The sequence below is a fragment of the Lepidochelys olivacea genome (assembly GCF_965140295.1).
Source record: "Lepidochelys olivacea isolate rLepOli2 genome assembly, chromosome: 6".
Lineage (NCBI taxonomy): Eukaryota > Metazoa > Chordata > Testudines > Cheloniidae > Lepidochelys > Lepidochelys olivacea.
Window position 1 is genome coordinate 106,034,247 of NC_140416.1, and position 27,200 is coordinate 106,061,446.

At 45.4% G+C, this 27,200-nt stretch overlaps 1 protein-coding gene across 3 annotated transcripts in view; it reads right to left on the minus strand.

Moving 5' to 3' along the window:
• BEGAIN (brain enriched guanylate kinase associated) overlaps positions 1 to 27,200 on the minus strand; it is a 526,866-nt gene that overhangs the window by 137,111 nt on the left and 362,555 nt on the right. For 2 of the 3 annotated variants that reach the window (XM_084632030.1, XM_084632028.1), the window contains one exon: positions 212 to 301. The exons of the other annotated variant lie outside the window; for it this stretch is intronic. In XM_084632030.1, coding sequence (XP_084488156.1) covers positions 212 to 301 — 90 coding nt within the window. The remainder of the gene's footprint in view (positions 1 to 211; positions 302 to 27,200) is intronic. 3 annotated transcript variants of the gene reach the window in all.

The following is a 27,200-nucleotide window of genomic DNA, read 5'->3' on the forward strand; positions in this document are numbered from 1 at the left end:
ACATACTGGTAATAATTACTACAAGCTGCCACAAGACAATCATCTAGAATACTATCAAATAGATTTGCTGCTACTTCCCTGATTCAGAAATATTGTATAGCATTGTATAGATGTGAGTAACTAAAGACTGATGTGAAGAATAGAAACAAATGATTGACATGAGAAAGTTAGAAAGAAAGCATAACTTAACAAAACATCAGTTTTTAATTACCTGTCCCAGAGGGTAGGTGAAGATTTTGCGAGCCTGCCCTGGAGAATTCTAGGTTGCCATAGGCAGGTTGGCACCCAGGAATTTCGTACCCTGCAGCATGAATAGAGGATAAACCATGGCTAGGTATGGCTCATAAGACATCTGAGTGGAAACCTAGCTAGACAACCTGGCTTACTAGCAGGTTACGACATAATTTAGATATTCAAGTAATGTATTGAAATTCACACTATATTACTTTAAAGCAATACTAAATCTACACACAAGATGTTGTTTCAACCCACATCTTTGTTGGTTATCTTACATGAGACCTGTTGTAGGTCACAAAAAAGATTTGTAGGACCAAACTCACCCTGGGTCTAAATGGGTGCATCCTCATTGACTTCACTAGAGCAGCACCCGCTCAGTAATTAGGTCTTTATAGTTGCACTGTACCACATCAAGTTAAACAGATTTATATTTAGTATCAATTGGGCCAACAAAGTAACTTTTGTGCACTGTGGCAGTAGTACGTTTAATTAAATCTGGGCTGAGATTCAAGTTCTGCATTCCATGTACTGTGCACATCCAACAGCAGCAGAAAAATAGCTGTAAAATGTTTGCTGAAAATGAAAAACACAAAAGCAAATAAACCCGAACAAGCAACATAAACCATAATTAACACTCAGCAGAAGTGGACTCAGAGCCAACAAAAGGATAACAGATAGGCATATCATCAACAGGAACTCCTGTACAATATTTAATCACTGCCCAACATTAACATCAAGCAGTACTGGGAAGACTGGATATTTCCCAGAATTCTATTCAGTCCTTGTTTAGGCAAATTCCTACTCAAGTCAATGGCAGGTTTTCCTGAGTAACATCTGAGTAAGAACTATTGGCTCTGGCCCTACAAGCTGAATCCAGATTGTTTTCCCGCATGCCTTAAAAATGCAGCCTAATACTTCTTGGCATGGAAACAAATACCGTAATTTTGTTCACCTAATTACTATTCATATTTAACAACCAAGAATGTTTATATAGCTTGTAATGTATCTGATGGCTAATGACAACGTGTACAGGATATCCTACTTTCCAGTGTTCATAATTAATGAGTACTTAGTCTTATAAGGAACAACCCATCAGCATGTGTTTGTACAGGCTTCTCTAGACATAGTGGGATGCATATTCAGAACAGGGTGTAATTGCTGCACCTGCATAACCCTGCACTGAGAATATCTGAACAGAACTGGAACAATGATGTAAAGGACAACCTTACTGATTGCTGCAGTTACGGTAAAGTGAAGTTGGCAACAGCTACATCTCAAAAGCAAGGGATACCTAGATGATGCACTTTGAATACCCTGAGGAACAGCATTGTGTAAGTGCACTTTATTATTGTAGTAGTAGCTTTGTGCCAAATCCTGAGGATCTAAACCCTTCCTCAGATAACTCCCAATGAGGACCACAGCAAAATTTTGCTCAGTCAAGTCAGTGAAATCATTCCAGATTAACGTAGATATATCTGAGAACAGAATTTGGCCCAACGGGATGTTGCCAAAGCAAATAATATAATTAAAGAAAATAATCCCTCTGGATTATAATACCCATTAAAGATACTACTATAAGATTTACCCACATTGACTAATACCCTATGATAATAATAATAATTAATACCCATTGTTTGAGTGTTTGGGTAGCAGAATGATGCCTTTACTTGGGAAAATAAGGGCCACAGCCTGCCATTTAACTTAGAATTTAAATGAAAATTCCCCTTTTGAAATTGAAGAATTATGCAAAACATCTGTTAACCCCTATACAAAAATGCCAACTATGCATCACCATTTACAAGAATCCGATCGGAGAGTGCTTTAAAAGAACCCTGAAAAATCTATATGATCCATAGATGAGGGAATAATCTTACTGATGTTCTAATGTAACCTATACACCACAGGACAGGTTTATATGCACCTCACAATTAACAACTGATAGCAAAACTACAAGCGGTTTCTTCAATCTTGTGATGAGGTCTGGTCTGCTTCCAATACTCTAGCATCTTAATGAATAATAACTCAAATGATGCCTTGCTGGAGTGTTAAAAATTAAATACCCTAGTGTAAATAAGAGAAGAGCTTATTAGTTTCTAGATATCATCATGCTTCAGCTGTTGATTAATCATTGAGAAGTTTATCATTTTAGAAGATCAGCTGAGGTTTCTTGTTTGAGATAAGTGTTGGGGTGCTATGGCTTAGCCACCAGTAACGCATTTCAGGCAAACTTTCCTATTTCTCTGAAATCTTGTTGTGATTAGTTAGGGATAGATGATGCTTTAGGCACAGCCGTGAGCAGATGGTGATACATAAGCTGCTCTACCCCAGGATTGACTAGCACTGGAGGTCTTGTACCTCAGAGACATCCCTCTGAGGCACAATTGAACCCTGCCCCCCTCTTGTTCTGAAAGGGGAGGGGACTGAGGAGAAAGAGCGGAAATGGGGTAAATTACAGCAGCCTTTGAAAGGGTGTAATTTACATTCCTTCCCTCTCCTCTCTGCACATGGCTGGACATCTACTCTGGCCAGCAAGAGGGTGGAGCCACAGGAATGTCCCCTCTCCACCTCTTTGCTCAAAAAAGGAAGTATTCAAGACTTATGCACTGGTTCTGCACCAGACCCAAGATCAGGGTATGTCTGTCTTGGCTGAGCAGGATTGTATGTATGCTGGAGAGGGGGCATATATACCTTGTTTCCCTGCTCAACTGAGTAGGAGACGGGCACAGTCTACTACTTACTTGACAGTAACAGGGTTTATAAAAAGAGCAAAGCTCACCGCCTCTGAGAAGCTTGTTTTCTCTCAGTTTGGCATCTGACATGGATCACGTGTGGGCAGATATCCATGAGGATGTAAAAATAAGGGATAGGCTGAGATTCAGTGGATTTTTCTCCATCACACTAACTTACAGGTTAGATAAACCTGAAAATTAAAAAAGGAGGCAAGGAAAAATGTCTAATTTCTACTGTACATTTGTGCTGAGTGCTTTTTTAGTGAGCTGTCAATCTTATGTTTGATAGTTTCTGTCCTTGCCTTCCTGCTGTGATTATCCAGCCCATTCTGTGCCTCTTAACATATGTGTAATTAATTACTTTATATACACCAACACTTATGGTTCTTCTTTCTGTGCTCACCTTCTTATCAAGTGGTGACTGGAAAAAAAAAACCTGTAGAAGTACAAATTAACTTCCTGAATTTCAAAGAGGTCTCAGTGCAACCTCCATTTTGTATCTGCAGATCTATAGGTACATAACTGGAGACTGCATCTAAATAACTAGCTCCTTAATGTCTTCCAAAGGCAACAAAGAGAATTCAGTCAAAGATTTTTCCAAAACTAGTGAAACTTGTTAAAACCAATGAGTTTAATAAAAAAACAACAACCCAACAAAACCAAGCAAAAAACCCCACAAACGTTTTTCTAATGAAAGAGCAAGTCTTGCAAGCTTCACAAGGGATCACAGAAAAGCAATGGGCTGGATTCTCCAGTTCACAAAGTGAACTTAAATTAGCCAGAGATTCAGACTGGAGAATTCTCCCTGAGTAGGGAATCCCCTCGCCTGCCTCAATGGGTGGCGGAACTCAGTGAGGCTGGCGGTGAAAGGGGGACAGCCTCAGCAGTGAGGGAAGAAGACACTTGCTGTGGGACATCAGACAGCATAGGGCAGGGGAGGAGTGTGGAATGGCTAGTATTACTTAACTCCTAGCATTACCTAGCTCCCAGGTGCCACGTGGAACTTCTTCTGGCTGTCAGTAACCATGGGAAAGGCTCCTTCTCCAATTAAGAGACGGGTTATGGAATTTGTTACTGAACCACCCCAACAAAAAAGATGCAACTTATTTATAAAATGGATTTTTTGTCTGGTTTTCAAATCTTATGTGGGAATGAGGTGCCATTGCAGGGCAGAGAACTTGAAGTCCATTAAAGGCTTTGAGCATATCATAAGGGCAGAGAGAACCACAGAAGTGGCAGCAGGAAGAGTGATAGGCCCCTTCTCAGGCTGGAATTGTGCATATCTCCCCGAGGTATGGTACTGAAGAAGGTGAAGGGGGAATACAGGTTTATTCACTACTTGTCTTACCCTTGGGGCTTATTGGTAAATCACTATATAGACTCCCAACTGTGTTGGATGAGCTACTTCTCATCTTATACAGCGGTAGCCACAGTCAAGGTATGTGGCGCTGGGGTGACGTTAGCTAAATGCGACATCAAGTCTCCATTCAGGTTGCTTCCAGTGCATCTCAGAGACTGTAATTTGCTTGGGTTTCAGGTTGAAGGTGATTACTATTTTGATAAAGCCATGCCCATGAGGTGCACAGTGTCACGCGCTGCTTACAAAAGAGACATCTCCATGTTGGAGTGGGCAATTGTATACAAGATTGGCCTGAATCACGTAGTGCACTATCTCAATTACTTATTATTTGCAGGAAAACTTGGGACAGACAATGGTGAGTGCATGCTTCAGGCATTTCTGAACCTAGCTGAGTGCCTCAGGGTTCCCCCGTCACCACTGAAAAAACAGAAGTTGTAACATACCTGGGCATTGAACTGGACATAGTTTGTTGTGTTTCTAGGTTCCCTGCAGAGAAGCTGGAATCGGTCAGGGCACTGATAGAGGCTCTTAAAGAGGCAAAAGAAATTACACTGACGGAACTTCAGGTGGTCATGAGGCCACCTGAGCTTTGTGTTCTGGGTAGTGGCTTCTGGTTATATGTCGCAATTTAGGGCAACTGCACCTATATTTCCCTTTAGGAGTTCAGCAAGGGGACCCACACCTAGGTTTCTGGTTCCACAGTCATTGCCTCTCTTGGGTGGAGTGTCTCACTCCATTTGGACTGGGATATAGTCTGGCTGATCAGTTCCCTGCCTTCACTGTGTTACTTCTGGCAGAGACAGGCTGCTGAAACAGACTTGCTTGAAGCAGACGCTTTTCCCTCGGTACTTTGTGGGAAATCCACTTCACACATATTGTTCCAAAGAGTCATTTGGGGTTCCTCACACTTACATTAGGCAAGTCCATAAGGCTGGCTTGGATATAGCAGGATCACTGTCAGACTGATGCATCACCTCCCCTACAGCAGTGGGTGTAACTAGGGTGCTGATCGGCATCCTAGGGAAACACACTGACTTATTGCCTAGACAGGTTTATTCTCTGGATAGCCCTTCTGCCATTACCTTTCATAAATTTATATGTCAACTATGCACTGGGTAAACATTCTGCTAGCAATCCAGTACACATCCTTCAAAAATCCATACAAAGTCATTTTAACCTATGGAACTGAGCTTTTACATGCCCCCTTCCTCCCCCGCAGCTACCTCATTACAACCCAAAATATTTGGGTGTAAACTTGAGACTTGGTTCTCCCACTCCCATCTCCCTCCCAGTTTCTAGGGAGTGTGTTTGTGGTATCCCCGTGGCCCCAGGGGGTTAGCTGCCTCCATGATGAATTGAGCCCTGTTCACCCTAGGATACTACAAGCAGCCATTCTTTGGCACAAAAGAAGAAATATGTCTGGGCTGCCTCCCTGTGGAACAGCTCTCAACCATGCATGGATCCATGGTCCATATTCTAAATAGACAGTTGGCTAACTTGGGTAAGGAGGCCTCCATTTTACACTGACTCTGTTTTAACATCCTTTTTCTTGCAATTGCCCGTCCCAGGAGTGGATAATGGTATCTGCCGATGCTTCGTCTTGATTTCAGATTGACAGATTCTGGGGGCTCACCCAGTTGTCAATAGGGATCTGCTTGTGATGGCCCCAACAAGTCTGTAACCCTGGCTTGTGACAGCTGAAGGACTAACTGTGGGCTTGGTAGCCCCTTGTAGTAGGCCCTCCGAGTCTGATTTGCCTGGCGTGCATTTGTCAAATGGAGGTGCTGTCATATGGGGATGGAATGTGTGGGAAAGGAATGGGCAGGAATTGTGATACCAGGTGGCTGGTTAGGGGTGTGTGTGACCAAGCTAGATGCTGGTGCCCCCTTTTGGCCAGTTCACAATGTGGTTAAAAGGATAAAATAAATGGTTCCCAGAAATAAAAGAACTGGGATTTTGCTGAGGGGCCTTAGGCTCATGAGATTGGGTGAGACCTCATGGCCCTTGCGGGCTTGGGTGAGACCTTGGAGCCCTCATGGGCTGAGGTCACCATCTTTCTGGCTGCGGGGAGGGTGGCAGGACTCAGAACAAGGTGGGTTCTGGGGTGTAGGCTGAGGAGAGCCTACCCTGAGTTATGGGTTATATGGTAGGCGCCCTGTCTCCCTTGCATGAGTTACAGGTTATATGATAGGAACCCTGTAACCCCCAAACTAGTTATGGGTTATATGGTAGGACCCTGTAACTCCCAACATAGTTACGGGTTATATGGTAGGTCCCTGTAACTCCTAATCTAGTTACAGGTTATATGGTAGGAGCCCTGTAACCCTTGTACTGGAACCACCTAAACGCTTGGTATAGGAGATTAGAGGTGATGGACAGGTAGTGCCCCTCTCCTGTATTTAAATTTAATAAAAGTTGCAGCCTGCCGCTTAAAATTCATCCATGTGTCTGCATGAAAGCTGCTATGCCAGTGTATGGAACAGTCATGCTGGGATGCTGGGGTGGGATTGGGACAGAGGCGTGGTGAAACAGAGCTCTACTATGCCTGCTCCCCAGGTGACCCTGTGCCTGCCCTTGGAGTTTATGCCTGCAGGGAAAGTTAGACTAACTTCCGCTGTGGCTGGGTAACCGATGATCAGACGGCTATAACTGGCTTGCTGCATCCTCCTGTGCTTGAATGCAGTGGAGAACTGGGGTATGACACGGTGTTCAAACCCCACATTGACAGGGAAGAGGCTAGGGAGGCGCTATGTGCTGAGGTCACCCCACCCCTCCAGTCCTGCCAGTTGTGCTTGGTAGGGAGGAGGGCTTTAGAAAGAGGAAGCTGCAGTGCACAAAATATGGAAACCCTGAGCAGGGAGAAATTAGAATGGCTCCTGACACAGCAGGAGGAACCCTCATGCCAGGAACCACCCCAGCTCTGCGAGGAGTCCAGCAACTGCAGGGGCAAGCCCAATGGGATGGGGCTGACTTGGTTAACCAGCCATAAGGATGCCAACAAAGCTGCTGCTGAGGCACCCTTGAAGTAAGGCAGTGTCTTGGACTTTTTTTGCCTTTCTATTGACCCCAGGAGGGGCTTGGTTTGCGTTGATCTGAACGTTTGCTTTCCCCTAACCCAGAAGTAAAGTAAGCAGCCCCACAAAGGCGAGGCCACTATTATGACTAAGAGGTTGTGGCCTGTACTAGGTCAACCCTGTGGTGGAAAGTGGGTGCAGGGAGGAGTCCCAGCCCAGCTAGGGAGGTGCCCCAGAAGGACTCTTTTCACAAAGTGATGGAGAGTGCAGGCAGTTGGTTGGCCCTGCTGAAGGGGAAAAGGGGGAGGGGAAAGAGGTTCAAAGTTGAGAGGTGCCTGACCAAAACAACCTTAGAATGGATCTGGAACAACTATTTCAATGGCTCAGAGAAAACTAGCAGCAGCAGGCCACCCAGCCACAGCTGGTACAGCAGCAGCAACTGATGATGACGGAATTAGCCGTGCACCAACAGGCATAACAACAGAACCTGGTGTAACAGATGCAACAGTGCTTCAGCCCCAAGGGACACTTAGGGTTCAGAGGCCGTGAACTCTGCCCCCCCACCCCGCATGCCCATAGCTCTGAAGCTGGCTAAGATGGGCACCCTGATTGAATCTAAGGCACTTCTCACTGCTTTTGAGCAGAAGTCTTCCTCTGCAGGAGCACTGGGCCACACTATTCGCAACCCAGCTGTTGGGATCCATTCAAGCTGCATACTGTGAACTTGACTCAGCAGGGGTGCAGGATTATATGAGGGTCAAAGAGCCATACTCAGATACTTAGATATATCCCAGGAGACTCACCATAGGCATTCCCAGGAGGAGAGGTACTCACTGGGCATATGCCCTCGGGCGATAGCCCAGAAGTTAAAGGACCACTGCTGGCAGTAGCTGAGGCTGGAGTTCCGGATGGGAGAATAGGTGGTGGAATTCATTCTCACTGAGCAAGACCTTGCCTGCTTCAGGTTGGGTGTTAAGGCATAGGCCTGAGACCTTGAAGGAGGCAGTGGGTCTTATGGAGAATTATCTAGTTGCTGATAACCCTACTGAGACACCCAGAGGCTGAACGTTGGCAGACAAAGGAACTCACTGTGAGACAGTGATGTGTTGCATAAGACCCGACTCACCCCCACTAGGATCCAGATTCCCGGAAAGGAGGCTGGGTCCCCACAGCAGGACAGCAAGGAAGGGAGACAATCTGAGAAGGAATCCCCCTCCCTTGGCCCTATAGTCTCTGCCCAGTAGGGATCATGTTGAGACGCAAGCGAAGTCAGGCTGACAGAAGAGCTTCCCGCAGTGCCCGCCTCCAACGTCTGCACTGTCAGGTGGGAAGTGTTTGTCCTGTGGATAGGCAGGTCATTGCTGCAGAGACTGCCCCAGCATGTAGTATGACTGGGGGAAGCATGGACTGCAGAGGCTAGGGCATGCAAGAAAAGCCCCACTAAAGTAGTGGTCCCAATGTGGGTAGATGGAAAGGAGGTGATGGGACTGGTGTTCTTGGGATTTAGCCAATGTTGGTGAGCTCCCAGTCCAAGTTATTGGCCCAATGGCAAGGGGTTTTTAGGTACTGTGTCAGATAGGCCCCGTAGATTATGAGGTATGGCACCCAGGGAAAAGGAGAGAAATCCAAATCTATCATGTCAACTTACTCAAGGTCTGGCATGATAGGGAGGCCCTTTTTATCACTCCCCTTGCCACAGACCCTGAGTTATGCCCTGAGATCCCAACAATGGTAAAGACCAGCTCTGTTGAGATTGGGGAGACACTAGGGACAAGCCAACTCAAGACACTCAGCTGGACCAGCTGACAGAAGCAGTGTTCTCAAGTCTACTGTGATACAGTCACTTGACATATCATTATACTGAGATACAACCTGGACAAACAGTAAGACAGACTGCTTGACCCTTACGGGAGGATGTGGGACACTGTCAAGACTGAACTCTGAACTATGCTGGTCCTGGGTGTGGTGGAGGAGTCACTCAGTGAGTGTTGAAGCCCCACAGTTCTCATCCCAAAACCTGATGGCATAATGAGATTTTGCATGGATTTCCATAAAGTCAATGCAATTTCCAAGTTTGATGTATATTCCATGCCTACGATAGATAAGCTACTGGAATGTCTCGGGGCAGCAAGGTACATATCTACATTTGATTTTGCAAAAGGGTACTGGTAGATTCCTTTCATTCCGGACTCCAGAGAGAAGACTGCATTCACCACACCATTCAAGCTGTATTACTTTTGAATGATGTGTTCAGGCTGCATCGTGTGGCAGTGATCTTTCAAAGACTAATAGACCGGGTTCTCCTTCTGCATGGGCGATACTCTGCTGCCTATTTAGGTGACATAGTTATATATAAAACCAAGATTGGGATAGTCATCCCAGCCACATTACCACAGTAGTACAGTTCATCACCAGCACCAGCCTAACTACCAACCCAGTTTAGTGCAGGACCGGAAACCATGAAGCTACATACTTGGGATACATGGTGGGAGGTGGGCAGACAAGGTGCAGGCTTTGGCCAATTACTTGATGCCCATGAGCAAGAAGCAAGATAGACAGTTCCTGGGTTTGGCTAGGTAACACAGTGCTTAATGCCAAACTTCGCAACTATTGCAGCCCCTCTTACTGACCACATGAAGGATGGAAGACAATGGAAGGTACAGTGGTCTGATGCTTGTAATAAGGCCTTGTGAACATTAAAAGAGAGCTTATGTTGTGAACCAGTGCTCTGCAACCCCCACTTTTCAAAGAAGTCCGTACTCCAGACAGGCACATCAGATGTGGGGCTTGGGGCTGTACTCACAGACCTTCAAAGGAGAGGAACACCACATCTTGTATCTGTGTTGAAAATGATTGCTGTGTGAAAAGGCATACTCAGTAATAGAAAAGGAAGTGGATGCGAGGATCATGCACTGGTACCTACCTCTACAACCATACAGGTTCTAGGTGTCCCACAGAGTCAGCAAGACCCATAAAAACGCCTGTTTCTTTTCTCAGAGGGCAGACACTACAGCTGCCAAGGACAGCATGCCCACCACAGAACACAACTCTCTGGGGTCATTTTTGAGGGGCAGGGTATGTGATGAGGTATTTAAACCCAGCACTGACTGGGAAGGAGCTTGGGAGATTCTGTGGGCTGAGGTAGCCCTGCAAATCATGCATGGTAAGAAGGAAGGCTTTAAAAGGAGGAAGCTGCAGTATGCAAGGCGGAGAAGCCCTGAGAAGGGAGTGACTAGAGTGGCTCCTGAAACAGCAGGAGGAATCCTTATGCCAGAAACCACCCCCGTTTTGTGAGGAGTCCAGCGAACCCAAGGGGCAAGCCACATACAGAGGGACTGACTTGGCTATCCAGCCATAAGGACTCCAGCAAAGCTGCTACCCAGGCATCCCTGAAGTAAGGTGGTGCCTTGCAGTTGTTGACCCCAGGAGGGGCTTGGTTTATGTTGACCTATACTTTTTCTTTTCCCCCACTCAGAAGCAAAGTAAGGAGACCCACAAAGGCGAGGCCACTACCACAGGTAGGAGGCTGTGGCTTGTACTAGGCCAACCCTATGGTGGAAACTGGGCATAGCGAGGGGCCCCAGCCCAGCTAGGGAGGCGCTCCAGAGGGACACTCTTTACATGGGGCCTTTGAGTTTTGCAATTCATATGAACCCAAAACTCGGAAAAATCTGACTGCCAGAAATCTATCTATATAGCTAAAATGCACTGGTAAGTTTTGCCAAACCTGGTGTAAAATGAAAGTGATGTAGCATTAGCATCCATGTGGGAAGATATCCTACCCTAGGAATGCTACGTCCATGCATTCTGTACTGCATACAGCTAGCAGTTTTCATGCAGATATGCTTGCCAAAGCATATTAAGGAAATAAGCAAATTAATATTCTGGTACACAATGGAGAAATATTAATTTTACTCTCTCTCTATTGCTTCTCAGTGCCTGTTGTTTCTTGCTTTGCTAGTAAGTCCTCATATACAAGTTAATATAGAGAAATGCTCTCTGCTCCAAATATGACAGATCTCAGCTTACAAAACTCCCCAAAAGGGATTTAATAACATCCTGTCTCAGATAATCAGTGTCAGTTGTAGTCACTCTAATCCAATTCGCAAGTGCAAGGTTGAGAGATAATGAGTGATTATACAATTTATTTATTTGCCTGGCATATAAATATGAAAATGAATTTAGCAGCATTCCTGACTTACGTGGGAAATTGTGTGCTCTTCTAGTCTGCCAGTGATAACACATACATATGTTTTCTGTCATGCATTAGAAATTATAATGTGGGGGGGAATGGAAAATGTTATCAGTTCAGTGACCATTTTTTTCTCCATAAAGGACTAGCTGCTAAAACAATATAACCAGCATGGCCTGCTTAAAAGTAATATTTTTATAGTTATAATATACAGCCAGTGTTATTTCCTGCATGAAAAATGTCCTCCTCTATAAATAGCCTGATTAAATGCCGATAAAACCTCCTGATTGCTGTTTTGGAATACTGTATTATTATACTGTATGCTGACAATATCATTCATCTTTCTGAGCTTTCTCTTTTTTCATATCTTTATTGATTCTTAATGTTTTCAGGCTCTTCCACACAACAGTTTCCTTAGCATCCTGCTCTGTGGGTGATGGAACGGAAACAAATTCTGATGTCAAGTGAGGTCTTACTCCATGCATACTACTGTAATAACCTTTTTTCACTTATTCTACAAGGCAAACTATTGGCCTGGTATATTCAATATATTACTTTGAATTTAGTCTCCAACCAAGCTGTCAGGAACCACACTTACTTTGAGACCAATAGTCACTTTGCAAACAAGTCCAAGATATTTGCTCGTTAACTATGCACAATACATCAATTCACTGTCCTGCAAGAACAAATAGCTGCTTTTCCGTTTATTGAGGGTGGCAGATGACAGATCCTTTTATGACTGGGACAGATGCAGAAGAGCTGCTTTGCAACTAGCATATTTAAGTAATAATGTTTTGGGAGAGGAAAACACAGTGGAAAAGAAAAAGAAATCCCCAGTTTTTGCAGATGGGTAAAAGCTGAAGCAAAAGCGGAGGCTTCTGCTAAGCATAAATTTGGCTCATACACTCTTCTTCCAAAAACACTATTCCTGGTATACAAGAAGAGATGTGAAGATTTTTACAAGCCAGAGTGAAGATGATAGATAGTGTTTCTCCTGCCTCCTGAGGGTTGGACATTTCACAGCTGTTGCTTTCTCAGACTTTCCAAGGCTTAGGTGAATAACTGTTTGAGCAGACATACCCAAAATGAATAATACTTGGCCTGATTTTGCCACCCTTGCTCTTGCTCTTGAAAGGAATAGGGAAGTAAGGTACTAGTCACCAGGAGTAAAGATGTCAAAATCAGGCCGTATATTAGGGCAGGGTTAAACTGACTAGCTTTTTGAAGAGTGTCTTGAAATGAAGGGGCTCTGAATGGACACATACATTATCGGGAAACATCTGCTACTAGGATTATCCAAGCTCTGACATTGTTATTTATATACTTTTTATACAGCACTATTTATGTCCTGTAAGACAAGTTAAAGCATAATTTCTGCCATTTTTGCTTTAACTAACACTGGTCTGCTACTTTAAGTGCATTTATTCAATTTGATAAAGCATGTTAGATCTGTTTCCAAATTTTAATACAAACTTGAATCTTAAAATGACTTAAATAGTAGATATGCCAAGTTGTGGACACCTAGGCCCAGATTCACAAAGGTTTCAATGGAAATTAGGAGACCAACTACCTTTCTGGATCTGGGCCCTAGTTTCAAGTGTTAATGTTTGTTCTGTTTTCTGGAGCTTTCTGAAAGCTATGAAAGTAGAATAGTTTAGTTTAAGATCAAAGGTCTTCTGAGGTGTTATGGGGAAAGCTATTGTGATGAATTTGCTGAGCTGTAATGAGTCACCAGCAGGCAATGTGGTAAATTTGCTAATGCTGAATATGCTTGTTTCCTCCTGCGAGGAGGGTTCTGAGTTGTGAGGTACAGAGGATTCCAGGGAAGTTGCGAGAAATGGTACTTAGCATTTTTCTAGTACTGTATATTGTTCATAGCACAGCACCAACTAACTTCAGTTGCAGTTGTGAGCGCTCAGCACTTCTGCCGATCTGGTCCCAGGTGTCTCACATTGTGCACCCAGAAAACAAAGACCATTCAGTTTAGTGACCTGCTGTGGAAGATTTTGGTTTAAAGGCTCAGCTTAAGTGGTTATGTTCAGAATCTTATAAGAACTCTGTGGCAGGGATAGAATCCAATTCTCCAGCACGGCAGTCAACTGCCTTAACTATCCTTTCTCTTCCTGTAGCGTCTTGCCTCATTCGCTACATGCCTTCCAAGTGTCACTGTGTCTATGGCCGATCAGCAAGAATTCCTGGGCAGCAAGTTCCCTTCTGCCTGGAGCTCGATTGGAGTGTGTCTCCAAGCCCCAGTCAGACAACTGCTTCGTGTGAAGTCAACCAGTCCAGTTCCAACAAGATTGTTTGAATGTAGATTGTAGTTATGGACAGATTTGGGTAGCCAAATCCAGAGCCTGCAAGAGGGGATCGGAGAAACTGGTGGTTCTGGTATAGGTTAATGGGGTCAGTGTCCAAAACTTAATAGACGTGGGCTGTAGTCAGACAATGGTCAGAGAGAGCTGGGGTGAGAAAGAACCTTTGGGCACTATACTCCTTCAGTACATCCATGGGGATGTACATCCATACGCACAAGCTAAGTCCAGGTAATGATACAGAACCATACAGCTACCACTCACATACAGGTGGCCCTGAATTTAGTCTACCCGGTGATAACTGGGCGAGACTGGCAGTTCTTCTGGGAACTGATGGGATTAGGATGAGAGGAGAGGTCCCAGAGGGGAAAGAAGGGGGAGGGATAGCTCAGGGGTTTGAGCATTGGCCTGCTAAACACAGGGTTGTGAGTTCAATCCTTGAGGGGGCCATTTAGGGATCTGGGGCAAAAACCGGGGATTGGTCCTGCTTTGAGCAGGGGGTTGGACTAGATGACCTCCTGTGTTCCCTTCCAACCCTGATATTCTATGATTCTATGAAGAGGGAGAAGCAGATGACACAATGAGAGGATGCCCTCAGCTTTGGTGGACACAATGACCCCGGGGAAGTAATATCAACGTCCTCAGGTAATGGTCCCACGTCACCAGTCAATGACCCTGCTCATGTCCTGCAGTGGCTTGAGCTAAGGACCAGCATACTCCACCCCCGACACAGACCTGCTTTTTGAGCCAACCTGACTTCATCGCCGAGTAACAAAGTGATTTGACATTGAGTCAGGCCTACGAACAGCTCACGCAGGTCAGTGATGAAGTACAAGACCCATGATTATTGAAACAATGGCCACACTTTAAATTACAAAGTAAAAAAATCTACCAGGTGATGAAAGACCCACAGACAGGGCAAGTTTGGATGTAACTCCTTATTCCCCAAAAGTTTTGAAGGGAGGTGTTAAAGCTGGCCCATGTGATACTCTGTGGAGGACATCTTGGGTGGGGAAAATCATTGGAAAGGGTGACCCTAAGATTCTATTGGTATGATGTCCACCAGGAAGCGTGGGACTAGTGCGCTTCAGGCCCCAAATGTCAGTGGAAAAGCCGGAGGAAGGTCTCTTAGGCCCCTCTAGTACTTCTTCCCTATGGTAGGTCCCCATTCAAAAGAGTAGGAATGGATTTAATAGGCCGTTTGAAAAAAAAGCATAGCAGGATACCAAATATCTTAGTGATAATGCACTATACTACACACTACCCTTAGGTGATACCTCTCCACTCCACGAAGGTGGCAGTCATCACCACCGAGTTGATGAAAGTATTCACTAGGATAGAGTTTGCTAAAGGAATAATCACATACCAGGGAATCAATTTTATCTCACGATTACTGAAGAAGCTATGCAACTTGCTGAAGGTGAAACCCCTAAGAACATCTGTTTATCACCCACAGATTGCCAAGCTGGTGGAGCACTTTTAATAAAACTTAAAAGTGATGCTAAATAAGTTCATGACCTTCCATCCTTGTTTTTGGGATCAGCTCCTAACCTCCTTTCTGTTCTCCATACAGGAAGATTGCCATGCTTCTACAGGATTTTCCCCGTTTGAGTTTTTGTATGGGAGACAACCCTGGGAAATATTAGATCTGATTTGTTAAATGTGGGAGGGGCAGGAGTCAAAGTCCACCAACTCAATACAGTATGTATTACGATTCAGAGAGAAGCTAAAATCCCTGGGCGAGTTTGCAAAGGAGAACTTGCTGAAGGAGCAACCCAACAAGAAGAAGAATTACAACAAAGGCGCCTTATCTGAGAATTCCAACTGGGGGACCAAGAGCTATTTCTGCTACCTACCGCTGAATCCAAGCTGTTGGCCCACTTTGAAATAGTGAAGTTATAAACTTTGCCAGCCTCGGAAGAGGAAAGCAACCCAAATATATCATGTCAGCTTACTGAAGGTATGGAAAGAATGGGAGGGACTCTTCATCATTCCATTCCCTCCTGAGCCTGAATGTGGCCCCTGTGCCATGATGGTTTCTCAGTTGGGGGACCAAATCAACTGGGTAAGGCTTATGACCTTAGCAGGAAGAGAAGATACACAAACTCATCAGCACGTTCATCTCTGCGTTTTTGGCAACTACCAGGCCACATGTACCCAGTGTCCCACTGTATAGAGACTGAACGCAGCCAGAAAGTGCAAGAAAGCATGCAACCATTAACCAGAAAAACGGTGGGAGACTGTGTGACAAGAGCTACGGAACATGTTCGTCACGGGGATCATCGAGGAGTCACACAGTGAGTGGCAAAGTCTGATAGTGCTCGTGCCCAAACAGGATGGCTCAATGTGGGTCTGCATTGACTTTTGAAAAATGAATACAATATCCAAATTCAACCCCTATGCTGTGCCACAGGTCGATGAATTGCTGGAGAGTCTGGAGGCTACCCAGGCACATATCCACCCTTGACCTAACCTGAGGGGAACTGGCAGAGCCCCCTTGCTCCTGAATCCAGGGAAAAGATGACCTTCTCTAGCCCTGGGGCTTATTCAAGTTTAGAATCACGCCCTGCAGTCTGCATGGGTCGCGGCTACATTTCAGAGGTTAATGGATAAGGTATTGTGCCAACCTAGCATGCAGCTGCTTGTGTTGATGATACCATCATCTACAGTGGGACATGGGTCAACCACATAAAACACCTCACAGCAGTTCTACAAGCATTCTACGAGGCTGGGCTGATGGCTAACCCAGATAAATGTCAATTAGCCAACTGGGAAGTGAACTACCTGGGATACACCATGGGTGGGGCAGGGCGACACCTATTAGTAGAGAAGGTAAAAGGCCTTGTCAAAATACCCGATCCCCTCTGTAAAGAAACAAGTATGATGCTTCTGGGGCTAGTGGGGCATTATAGGTGGTTCATATCCAATTTTGCCACCATAGCCACACCCTTGATGATCTAGTAAAATATGTTTCACTTGGACAGATCTGGTGGACCAAGGCCTGTGCCAAGACCTTCCAGGGATTAAAAAAACACAGCTGATGAAGGAACCCGTTTTATTTCACCCCGACTTTTCAGAACTTTTCACTTTACAATGGACACATTGGATGTCGGCCTTGGAGCCATACTATTGCAAGAAATAGGGGGAGAGGAACATCCCATCCTATATCTCAGCAAGAAGCTGTTGTCCCTGAAGATGCCTATTCGGTGTCAGAGAATAAGGCTCTTGTGGTAAAGTGGGCTGTGGAGACCTTACATTATTCCCTGTGGGGCCAACCATTCCAGCTAGTGACAGATCACATGCCCCCACAATGGCTACAGTCCATGAAGGACCATAACCCCTGAGTCATCTGGTGGTATTGGTCCCTGCAGCCATACTACTTTGAAGTACTGCATCAAGCCAATAAAGACCATACAAATGTGGACTTCTTTTCACGAGACCGGGGGGGACTGTCAACCCAAGTAGACCTGGTGACTCGGAAACTGAGTGGGAGGGTGTGAGATGGGGTCTAGAGGCCCTGCACTGAACCAGGGCTGGGCTAAGAAGGCCCCACCTTTCAACAGGTGCAGGGCATGCTCCTTGTGGAGGAACAGTTTAAAAGAACACTGGGAGGCCAGGAAAAGGGGGGGCAGGAATGAGCTGCATATGGCACTGGGAAGCAAGGTTGATGCTGAGAGCTGTGCCAGGAGCGGCAACAGCTTTGTAAAGGCTGCTCTAGCAGGAGAGACTTGATAGCTTTGCTAGCTGGAAACCCTAAATGAGATTGATTGAACAGGACACTAAAAGTATGTTTCCTTCCCCACCAAACACATACATCTACACGGGGATAAAAGACCTGTGACACAGCCGCAGCTGGCCCGGGTGAGATGACTTGGGTTTGTGGGGCTAAAAAACTGCTGTATTGATGTTCGGACTTGGGCTGGAGCCTGAGCTCTGGGACCCTTCACCAGCGCAGGGTCACAGACCTTGATCTCCAGCCCAAGCCTGAACATCTACAAAGTGATTTATCAGCTACAAACCCTGAGCCTCATGAGCCCAAGTCAGCAGGCCCAGGCCATACGTGGATCTTTTTATCCCTATGTAGACATACCATAAGAGACCCAGGAGAATTTACTAAGCCAATGACCACACCCCAAACTGAGGCATTCCAGACTGGTAGGAAGTGTCCCAGGGAAAAACATAATTTGGAGTAGTTCAATAACTGAGTTGGACGGGCGGAATGGATGGGCTTGAGTCACGCTGCCCCACCTCCACCTGGTAGTGACCAAACCTCTGGAGGAGCAATCAGAGCACATGGGGTTGATTCAGGGGCCCTCTCTGAGATGTCTAGCTTGGTAGAAACTGTAAATCCACGACCTGACAACTAGGCCAGTTGGTCATTGGACCTTCTGACCAAACATCCAATCTCGATTTTAAAATTTCCACTAGTGGAGAATCCACCACAACTCTTGGATAGTTGTTCCAATAGTTAATTACCTTCACTTTTAACAATTTGCACCTTATTTTCAGTCTGAATTGTCTTGCTTCAAATTCTAGTACTTGGATATGTTATACATTTGTCTGCTAGACTGAAGAGCAAATTATCTAATTTCTGTTCCGCATGTAGGTACTTATAGACTGTGATCAAGTCACCCCTAACTTTCTCTTTGGTAGATTGAGGGTGTGATCCACCAAGGTACTTAGGCACCTAAGTCATGTTTTTAGGCACCATTGTGATCCACAAAACTCCTGGCTGGCTGCCTCCTCACCATGTAGGTGCCTAAATTAATTAAGCACTGCTTTTTTTCCTCTGGGCATTTGCATTCCAGCCTTTCTCTAGGCACCCAGCCACCTATCTCCAGCCTGAGTATGTGCAGTGCTGCCTCGTGATAGGCATCCAGATGCCTATCTGCCGCCTAAAGCCCAGAGCAATTCGCAAACCGGGAAAGACAGGCATTCATCCGCCTCAGTTGTGTACAGGGGCCTGATCCGCAGTGTGGCCTCTGAGAATGCCTATGGGATCAGGCACCTCAGGTGAGCCTACATGAAACAACCAATGAGGGGAGAGAGAAAAGAGAAGGAGGACCCCCCCAACCTTTCACCTACTGGGTTAGGGTATTCACCCAGGATGTGGGAAACCACAGTTCAAGTCTTCTCCTGAGATGGAGAAGGGAGTTGAACAGGTATCAGTCACTTTATAGGTAAGTGCCCTAACCAGTAAATGATGGAATAGTCTGATGTGAGGCTCTGTCATTCTCTCCTACTGAAATTCTTTCACTTTAATTAGATAATTACATATTAATTGAGCCAGTGAAAGAGTTAGAAGGACTCTATAGCTTAGTGGTTAGGGCACTTACCGAAGAGGTAGCATGTTGCCTGTTCATACCCATTCTCTCCCTGAGACAGCAGGGGGACTTAACCTGGGGGCCTCCCACACTCTAAGTGAGTACCACAACCACTGGGCTAAAGGTCATAAGGGAATTGCTCCTTCCTGCCCCTTTTGTTTTGTGCCTCACATGAAACATAGGTGGCTGAGCACCTGCTTTCCTGCAGTTCATGGATAGCTAGCAAAGCTAGGTGCCTCCCTGCAGCCTGGACTTAGGTGCCTATCTCCAAAAGAGGGGGAGGCTTAGAAAACTCCTCTGGTTAGCATCTCCCATTGCCTAGTTTAGGCAGGTCCCCACCTAGGGTGCTGGCCTTGTAGATTACAGTCTAAGGCATCTACTTCTCCCCATTCATTGTATAGGGATCCTAACAGCCTAATTCAAGTTTTGTGGTGCAGAGTTGTTCCTGTGACCTTTGTATATCCCACGCTGAGCTCCTTGAGTCTTTCATGATAAGGTATGTGTGGTAGGGTGTGTAAACCCCACACTCGTTAATCAGGGTCTAACAAGTGCCTGAGTACAATTAGGCCACTGGGAGGCACAGGGAAGGGGTGGTAGGCATAATTAGTGATGAAACACAGCTGGAGAGGAGTTGGGACTTCTTAAAGGAAGGAGCAGAGGGTAATGGGAAAAAGAAGGCCAGGAAGGTGATCCTAGAAAGCAGGTTTTGGTCCTTAAGCTAAAGGTAGAGCGATGCCTGGGAGGCCTGGTATTAGAACTGGAGGGTTTTGCGCCAGGAGGCCACCTCAGAACAGTGAAGCCTGTGGGTGGAGGAAGGTTGGTGTGAGGTAGTAGGAAGCTGGAAGTGGTGATGCTCAACAGTGAGTGACAGTAAAGTCCAAGGAGTCTTTGGGCTAGAGTTTTAGGGACTGCAGGGAGAGATGTGTACCTAGTCAATGTCTGGTGCCCTGTGTATGTTCCAGTTGGGAGTAGAAATTAGTGGTAATTAAGCATTTTTTTTATGTAGCTTTGCTTAATTTCAAAAAATGTACCAGATCTTTTCTCTGAATGCAGAAGAACTCAAATAGCAGGAGACAACTTATTTTGCTCCCAACATCAAGAGCACACTCTTCAGCCTGCATCCCTGACACAAAACCTTCCCCCTAGGTTTCTTCCAGGGTACTGTGCTTTTAGCTACTCCTTTTGGCACGTGTATGTGTGCATGCCCTCTCTCCTGTCTCTTCTCAGTTTCTTTGTTATGCCTGCACAAACGCTCCTATCCAAAACAATACTCAGCAAAAACTCCTGGGTGGGATCACACAGCCCTTTTGTCTTAGAGGCGGTTCATGCTTACAGTTATGTTAGGTATGAACTCACTCTTCAATTATCAGTCTTAATCCTATAACAAGGTTTAACCTAACTCATAAGAGAGGGAAGAACTCTGCTGTCCCTCTCTTGGCCCTAGAAAGCAGAGATACCTGGAAGGTGCAGGACTGGAGAAAGCTCCTGACACAAGAATAGGAAGCAGACCTCTGGGCAGAAGCCCTGGGAGGTGCTACTTGTTACAAAGAGCCCAGGAAGGGACTGGGGGAAAAGGCCTGAAGAAAGACTAATGGTAGGCAAGAGTCCAGGTGGGCTAGTGGCAAGGCATGTGATAAGCAGACCTTACCTGCTGCTTCGAGAGTCACTGGAGAGGAACATATTGTCAAAGGTGGGCCTGGGTTCCCCTACCAGCTAATGGGAAGTCCCCTAATAAGAGGGGATAAGGGAAATTCAGAGCCCAGAGAGAAGGGTGTAAGGACTTTGGGGGCTGGAGACCTGATGCAAGGCCTGAGAAAGTCCAACAAATAATTCTGTCCCCCTAGAAGTAGAGAGATTTTAAAGTGACCTGACCTGGAGGGCTGAATCATGAGAACAGGCAGACCACCACGGACCAGAGTGACCTTGACATGAGGTGCTGGACAGGAAAGAGCTGCTATGCTATGACTGGTCTGAGGGGTGCACCAGTAGAGAGTCCACCATTCTATAGCATGTTTTGCAATCCTTTAATATTACTTTTGGCTCTTCTCTGAACTCTCTCCAATTTTTCAATATCCTTGAATTGTGGACACAGGAATTGGACACAGTATTCCTGTAGTGTCTGCACTAGTGCCTGATACAGAGAGAATGTAACCTCTCTCCTACTCAAGATTTCTCTGTTCACGCATCTAAGGATTATATTAACCCTTTCGGGCACAGTGTCACAGTGAAAACTCATGTTCAGCTGATTAATCAACATGAGCCCCAAATCTCCTTGAGAATCACTGCTTTCCAGGATAATCTCCTATCCTGTAAGTATAGCCTACACTCCTTAGATTTAGCTTGAGCAAAATGCATATTGTTTGATTGTACCCAGCATGCCAAATGATCCAGATTTCTCTGTATCAGTGACCTCTGTCATCTTCATTTATTACTCTCTCCATCTTTGTGTTGTCTATAAAGTTTCTCAGTAATGAATTTTTGTCCCAGGTCACTGATAAAAAAAATTTGAATACCGTAATAGCCCTGCTTTGAAACTTGCTAGAGGTTATCATTAGGGTAACCAGGTGTCCAGTTTTTGACAGGAACACCTGGTCGAAAATGGATCCTGGTGGCTTCGGTCAGCACTGCTGACTGGACTGTTGACTGTCCGGTTGGTGCAGCAGGGCTGGCAGACTCCCTGCTAGCCTTGGTGCCATGGCACAGCTCCTAGGATGCAGCTGGCATGTTGTGTTCCCCCCCCCTCCAGCTCCCGCTCCTATGCGTGGGGTAACCAGGGAGCTCTGCACCCTGCCCCTGCCCCAAGCGCCACCTCCGCAGCCCCCATTGGCCAGGAACCGTGGCCAATGGGAGCTGTGGGGGCGGCGCCTGCAGATGGGGCAGGGTGTGGAGCTGCCTGTCTGTGCCTCCATGTAGGAGCCAGAGGGGGCACATGCCACTGCTTCTGGGAGCTACTTAAGGTAAGTGTCGCCTGGAGCCTGCACCCCTGACCCCCTCCTGGGCCCCAACCCTCTGCCACAGCCCTGATCCCCCCCCCCACCCTCCAAACCCCTCGGTCCCAGCCCAGAGTACCCTCCTGCACCCCAAACCCCCTATCACTCCCCCCTGCACTCCAACAGCCTGCCTCAGCCCTGATCCCCCTCCGTACCCCTCAGTCCCAGCCCAGAGCACCCTCCTGTATCCCAAACCCCTTATCCCCAGCCCCACCCCAGAGTCTGCATCCCCAGTCAGAGCCCTCACACTCCAATCCCCTGCCCCAGCCCAGAGCCCCCTCCTGCACCTCAAACCTCTCACCCCAGAGCCCACACCCCCAAGCTGGAACCATCACCCCCTCCCACACCCCAGCCCCCTGAGCCAGCCTGGTGAAAGTGAGTGAGCGTGCGGAGAGCAAGTGACAGAGGGAGGGGAGATGGAGTAAGGTGGGTGGGGCAGGGCAAGGGCGTTCGGTTTTGTGTGAGTAGAAAGTTGGCAACCCTAGTTATCACTATGCATCAGGACTGGGGCACACTGGTAGGGAGATGTGGAGCGCTTAGGGACACACCCTGAACCTTTTTCTATGGCTAAATAGGTTCCAGGTTGTCCATCTGGAACCTTTAGGTGCACCAGATTTACTAGCAGACCTGAAGAGAAGTGGAATTTAACAGCTAGCTGAGTACAATTTGATTAAATTTGGAGGAAAAGAAACAAGTTCAGAAAACCATGCAGCTATAGAAAAATGTGGTGAAAACCCTAGTCATACCCTGTATCTGATTATTTCTAGGCAGATACTATTAATATTCTCTTTTGAGTATTGTACTTGTAAAGCTGATCTTTTGCATACTATGAAAAGCAATAGCTGGTTCACTTTGCTTACAGCAAAGAAGCCTTTATTTTATACTTGCTGGCACTGTGGAGTAAGGATCTCCAGTCTCTTAAGTAATCATAGATCATTTCAGAGCTATCTTTTCAACAAGACACTGTACTCTTGACAGTTCACTTAAGCCAGTGGTGGGCAACCTATGGCCCGTCAGGGTAATTCGCTGGCTGGGCCATGAGACAGTTTGTTTACATTGACCATTGGCAGGCACAGCCGGCCACTGGGAGCTGCAGGCGGCCATGCCTGCGGACGGTCAATGTAAACAAACTGTCTCGTGGCCCACGAGCAGATTACCCTGATGGGTGGCAGGTTGCCCACCACTGACGTAAGCAGTTAATTCTTAGACTCAATACTAAATAATATATCTTAATGGTTATCTAGAACCCTACAGTAACACTTAAGAAATACTCTATTGTGACAAAGAAATAACAATGTTAATTATATAATACTGAGCTATTTTTTTATTACTCAGATTTTACTTTTACTTCAGCAAAATCTCAACTGAATAATCATTTTGGGATTTAATCTATTTGCTGGTTACAGCCTGTTCACATATTATTTGTGCTGTTTTAATATTCTCAGTAATTTCTTGTGAGTAGCATATTGTTGGTGCTGTAGTTAAAATACTGTAGGGGTGTGTGTGTGTGATCTGTGGACAAGTTCCACTGGAATTGCACTTAGGTGTTTGATACCTCCTCAAAATCTTTCACACTTTCTATATATATAAGTGGGTATGTGGGTAGTTTGTAAGCTCTTCTGGACAGGGCCTCTTTTTGGTTTGTTTGTCCCCTAGCACAATGGGACTCTTGCTCAAGATTGGGCACTCATAGGTGCTACTGCAATGCATAACACAAATAACTGCTAAAGATCTGTTTTTAAAACACTAGTTTTAAAATTTAGCTAATATTTGAGGCTGGAACCATATGCCACCCAAACAAATGGAGATAGCTTTAAGTTAGCAGGGTCTGTTTCCTGTGGAAGGTTTTTAATTTGAAAATCAGTTTATTGTCCCTTGATTGCATAGAGTATAGAATGATTGATATCTGTTTTCTGGGTAGTAACAGTAAGTTTGTTTTTTATAAGTCCAACTATAACCATCTGCAATCCACTCTTAATACACTTGACCTGCCGTGTAGCCTTGGGCAAGACATTTCACCTCTGTATCCTCTCCCACCTTTTGTTTGTCTTGACTATTTAAATTGTAAATTCATCAGGGCAAGGACCCTGTCTCACCAGGTGTTGTGACATATGGTTTTTCATACTGCACAGTCTCAGTTGGAGACTCTGGCTACTATGATATAAAGAAATAATTACACAGGAAAAAGTTCTAGAAGAGTCACTGTGATGTGTGGGAGACAGATTCTTCTGAGGAAGCAGTGAGCAAAGCTAGATTGGAGAACATCTGAGAGAGGGTGGTCCTGGAGATGTCTAGGGGGAAAAGTTTTGGAAGCATCATGGGTCAAATTGATCCCCAAGGAGCATGAAGACTGGGTAGTGGAGGAATTTGAAATGATTCTGGATACTTTCCTAAACTAGATGAAGTGGTTGGTGGTGGATGTATTCAGATGAATAACAAGCCTGTAGGCCACTTATATCAGGGGCTGAACCACTTACTGTATCTGGATAAAGGCCAATACTCTCTGAAAGAACTTCAGCAAAAACTTTCACAAAAAACTACCACATGTGAGCAATCAGTGCACAATTAAATCTATTATGAACTGCCCGAATTATCTGCCTTTTTTAAAAAAAAAATCCAAACAAACCAGCTGTTGTGGAACACCTCTTATTTAGCAATTACAAAAAATCTTTGGTCAAGTGGGACTTACTACTGCTTGGTTAACTCCTGTCATGCTGATTTGTAAGCTATCTTGAACAACAGAACTATATTTGCAGTAGAAAAGAGTTTCAATCTTTATCTTGATATAAATTGTGGAGCTCATGGATGGCAGGCAGTTTATTCTGTTTGGACAATATCTAACTAAAACTACATTAAGATGTAAACTGTTAAAATATTTAAACACACCTTTCCAACAGCAGCTGCCAAAGATTAAATGTTAGGTGCTATTTTAGGTACAACACGCTATTATTAACAAAACTTACATTTTAGAGAGAATCTTTAAATGTGAAGGATTTCCGGAGCACGCTACTAACTACACTTCAGGGTAGCATATGCCATGGGAGTTTGGATCCTGCAAAGTGCTGAGCACCACTCAGGAGAAGCTCAGCCATTTATATGCTCAGGCCCTAAACTCAGATTGAGTTTTCAGGATGCTGAGCATTGGTCTAACTCTTGCTTCCATTGAAGCCAATGGCACTTCTTACTGTTGACTTCACTGGGAGCATATTTAGGCCAACACTGAACACTACTGAAGACCCCATCCTTAAATTCCATACTGCTGCCCCTTCATGCTTTTTAGTTCCTTGGCTTTCTCCAACACACTCAGTTTGCTCTGAAATTCTTCAGGTTTTGCCTCAGTCCGAAGATTTTGAAAAAAAACTGGGTTCAGCTGCTAATGTATTCACACATGAAGATAATACACTGCTCCAAATGACATTTTTGCAGTCCAATAACTCAAAAGAATGGCTGTAGTTGGAAACATCAAAACGGGCTTGCTCTTTTACCCTCTTTCAGAAAAGAGAAAAGTTTAACGTCAGAAGAAAATTTGTTTAGTGTTTTTAAAAGGTACTAATCTCTGAGATCAGGGTTATAACTGACGCCCTGCAGAGTGGGTTGTAGTACATCAGCCCCCAGTAGGTGTCTGGTAGCATGCTCAGAGGCAAGTGCTGTAGATGTTCTAAGTGTAACCTCCACTTCTGGAACTCTGGACTGAGCCTCTCGGGGGGTCTTATGGATTACAACAGTACCAACTAACAGAACCATCTGACACCATTTCCCAGCATGCTTGGAGTCAGGAGTGAGGACAGAATGGACCAGAAACACGTGCAGAGTCCAGTAGGGAGGCTTCTGCATTGTATGATATGGACAAGCAGTTTACTGGGCCAATGATGAGCCAGGGCTGCTCAGCCCCTCAGTGGTAGGGGACAGCCTGACTCAAATTAAACCTTGTCTGTGTCTGAGTTTGGAGTGGAGAGGAAGCTGAACAGCTCAGGGAGTCTGTCTGACTCCCCACAAAGTGAGTCTGGGAACTGCTGTGGGATCTAGTGCTTGGGCCAGGCAGTTGGGCTACCGAGAGCCACAGATCTCCAAACCAGGGAGACAGGAGAGGACGCTGCTTCAGCCAGGGCCAAAGATTCTGTAAGAGGACCCCTTTTTTTTGTTTAAGCTGGCTGATGTTCACAGTGCTGCAACACTCATCTCTGAACTCATCCTGAGCCTACCATGTGCCTGGGAAGATGCCAGACAGGGAGCTGGTGGCTGGGAAGAGTTGTGAGCAGTGAGAAATTTGTTCAGGTTTTAGTACTTATTAGTTAACACTAACTCTGTCCTTATTGGGAGCAGGAAGATAGAATTTTGGTAATAATTTCTTCGCTGGGACTTTTGTTGATGTACCCTGTTTTGTATGTACTGGATTTTATACTCCTTGTCAGGAGTGGTAGTATTACTCACTTCCCAAGGGACAGTATCCCTTGTGTCTTGGACACAGAGAGGCATCACCTTGGGTGGAGGCACCTGATGCTGCACAAGAACCCAGGACCCAGCAAAGGGGAGAAGCCACTCCAAATAACATGCACTGGGAAGGAGACTTGAGCCACACCATGGGGAGAGGCTGCACAAGCACTAACGGTCAGATTTTTAATGGTATCTAGGTGCCTAACTCCCACTGAAGTCGGGAGTTTAAATATTTTTGAGGATCTGGGCCTAGATCCTTTTCTTTCAACTCAGCTGTGATTAAGAGAAGGTATGCACTAACAAACCAGCAGGTTTATTACTGTATGTTTAAGCTCACATCTTAAAAATATAGTCTGCTATATGGTGTAGTTCTTAAAGTTAGTATTAGAGTTAACAAATGGCAAAAACAATTTTGATACTATTTCCATTTCATAGATTTTAAAATGAAACACTTTTTTCACTTATTCTTGGGGAACTTTACATGAAATAGTTGAGACAATCTAAAATTTTGAAGTGTTGTCATTTCCTCCTGTTTTGCTAGTAAATGCAATAAGATAGGTGGGGTCCTGACTGTATGTATTTTTACACCTCCCTGTCCCCTTCCTTTC